This window comes from Nannospalax galili, unplaced genomic scaffold (assembly GCF_000622305.1).
Source record: "Nannospalax galili isolate Female #2095 unplaced genomic scaffold, S.galili_v1.0 scaffold469, whole genome shotgun sequence".
Classification (NCBI taxonomy): Eukaryota; Metazoa; Chordata; class Mammalia; order Rodentia; family Spalacidae; genus Nannospalax; species Nannospalax galili.
Window position 1 is genome coordinate 1488835 of NW_008359443.1, and position 2097 is coordinate 1490931.

General features: G+C 58.5%; 1 protein-coding gene across 1 annotated transcript; it reads left to right on the top strand.

Annotated features, from left to right (window-relative positions):
* The first annotated feature begins 59 nt into the window (after positions 1–59).
* On the top strand, positions 60–1868 carry LOC103725819 (lysine-specific demethylase 4D-like). The gene has a single exon (XM_008823140.1). The coding sequence runs from the start codon at positions 60–62 to the stop codon at positions 1866–1868; it is 1809 nt and encodes a 602-aa protein (XP_008821362.1).
* The last annotated feature ends 229 nt before the right edge of the window (positions 1869–2097 follow it).

Consider the following 2097-nt stretch of genomic DNA (forward strand, 5'->3'; position numbering starts at 1 on the left):
GAGAAACTCTAGAACACTCAGGACTGGAACCACTGAAGACCAGTACAAAGGCAGCAGCCATGACCTCTGGACACCGTGCAAACCAGAAACCAGGCTGTGCCATCATGACATTCCGACCAACCATGGAGGAGTTTTCAAATTTCAACAAGTACATTGCTTACATGGAGTCCCAGGGAGCTCACCGAGCAGGACTGGCCAAGGTCATTCCACCCAGGGGATGGAGAGCCCGGCAGTCCTATGACGACATCGGCCACATCGTAATCGCCTCCCCCCTGCAGCAGGTGGTCTCTGGCAGGGCAGGTGTGTTCACTCAACACAGTAAGAAAAAGAGACCCATGACCGTGGGGCAGTACCGCCACCTGGCCAACAGCAAAAAGCACCGCACCCCTGCACACCTGGACTTTGAAGATCTGGAGAGAAAGTACTGGAAAAACCGCCTCTATGTGCCACCCATATACGGAGCCGACGTCAGCGGGTCCCTGTTTGACGAGAACACCCAGCACTGGAACGTGGGGCACCTGGGAAGCGCTTTGGACCTGTTGAGGCAGGAGAGCCAGGTGGTGATCGAGGGCGTGAACACGCCCTACCTGTACTTCGGCATGTGGAAGGCCACGTTCGCGTGGCACACGGAGGACATGGACCTGTACAGCATCAACTACCTGCACTTCGGGGAGCCCAAGACGTGGTACGCGGTGCCCCCCGAGCACGGATGGCGCCTGGAGCGCCTGGCCAGGGACCTGTTCCCGGGCAGCTCCCGGGGCTGCCAGGCCTTCCTGAGGCACAAGGCGGCCCTCATCTCGCCCAGCGTGCTCAGGGAGAATGGCATCCCGTTCGGCCGCATGACGCAGGAGGCTGGCGAGTTCATGGTCACCTTTCCCTCGGGCTACCACGCCGGCTTCAATCACGGCTTCAACTGCGCAGAGGCCATCAACTTCGCCACCCCGCGCTGGGTCGACTATGGCAAAGTGGCGTCTCAGTGCAGCTGTGGGGAGGCCAGGGTCAGCTTCTCCATGGATGCCTTCGTGCGCATCCTGCAGCCCGAGCGCTATGAGCCGTGGAAGCGCGGCCAGGACCGCGGAGCGGCGGACCGCGAGGAGGAGGCACAGCCCGCCACACGGGAGCTGACCTTCGGGACTGACCCGCTGACTCAGGAGACACCCAAGCTTGGCTGGAAGCACCACTCCCCGGGACCCCTCAGGTGTCTTGACACAGGCCGCAACAGCCACGGTTTCACGCCTGTGAGCTCTGAGTCCAGGCGCCCCTCCTCGTCCAAGCATGATGCTGTTCGGCACAGGGCTGCAGTGGCCAGCAGCTTTCAGAAGTCCATCCAGATCCCGCTGCTGAGGTCCAGCTTGATGGACCCAGATGCCCATCCCTCGGCTGGGAGATGTGGTGGTGGTGGTAATGAACATCCCCAGCCACAGGTCTGGGAGGCCACTCTGCTCCCAGAGGTAAGTGCAGAAACTCAAGGTCAGGAAGGTCTGCCCCTGCCTGCCAGTGGGACTTGTATGCAGGAGCCTGGGCCTCCCAGTCCTGAGCTCTATTTTCCCACCAAATCTCTGGGATGTCACTGTGCCCCTGACCTCCAACCCTTGGGTCCCCCACTGGACCCTGACCACCCCATGCATCCTGGCCCTTGCTTGCTCTCTTTGGACTGTGCCACTGCAAATTTCCTGGACTTTGTTCCACCATGGATTCTCAAGGACACTGTGCCCAGAAGATTCTCTAGACAAGCTTCTGGGGCCAGCAAGACCCCTGTGGATTCAGCTGAGGTCTTGGCAGCTGACCATTCATACACCTCTAAGATTTTGTGGGCCACCAGGATCCCCAGAATGTCCCTGCCGCTGACTGTGATAGAAATGGAGTAAGCACTCACATCTTCCCCTCGGACTCCTGAGCCCTACCAACGTCCAGTGGGCATGCTCCATCTTTGGTCACACACACAGCTCTACTTCTGACCTCTGACCCCAATACTGAACTCATGCAGGAATTGAATGTAGTCAAGTTAATTTCATGGAGAGTATATACTTAATCTGACCATGGTGTTAAGAGTGGGACCTTCGATATGAGATTAGCTCTTGAGGATGGGACTATATG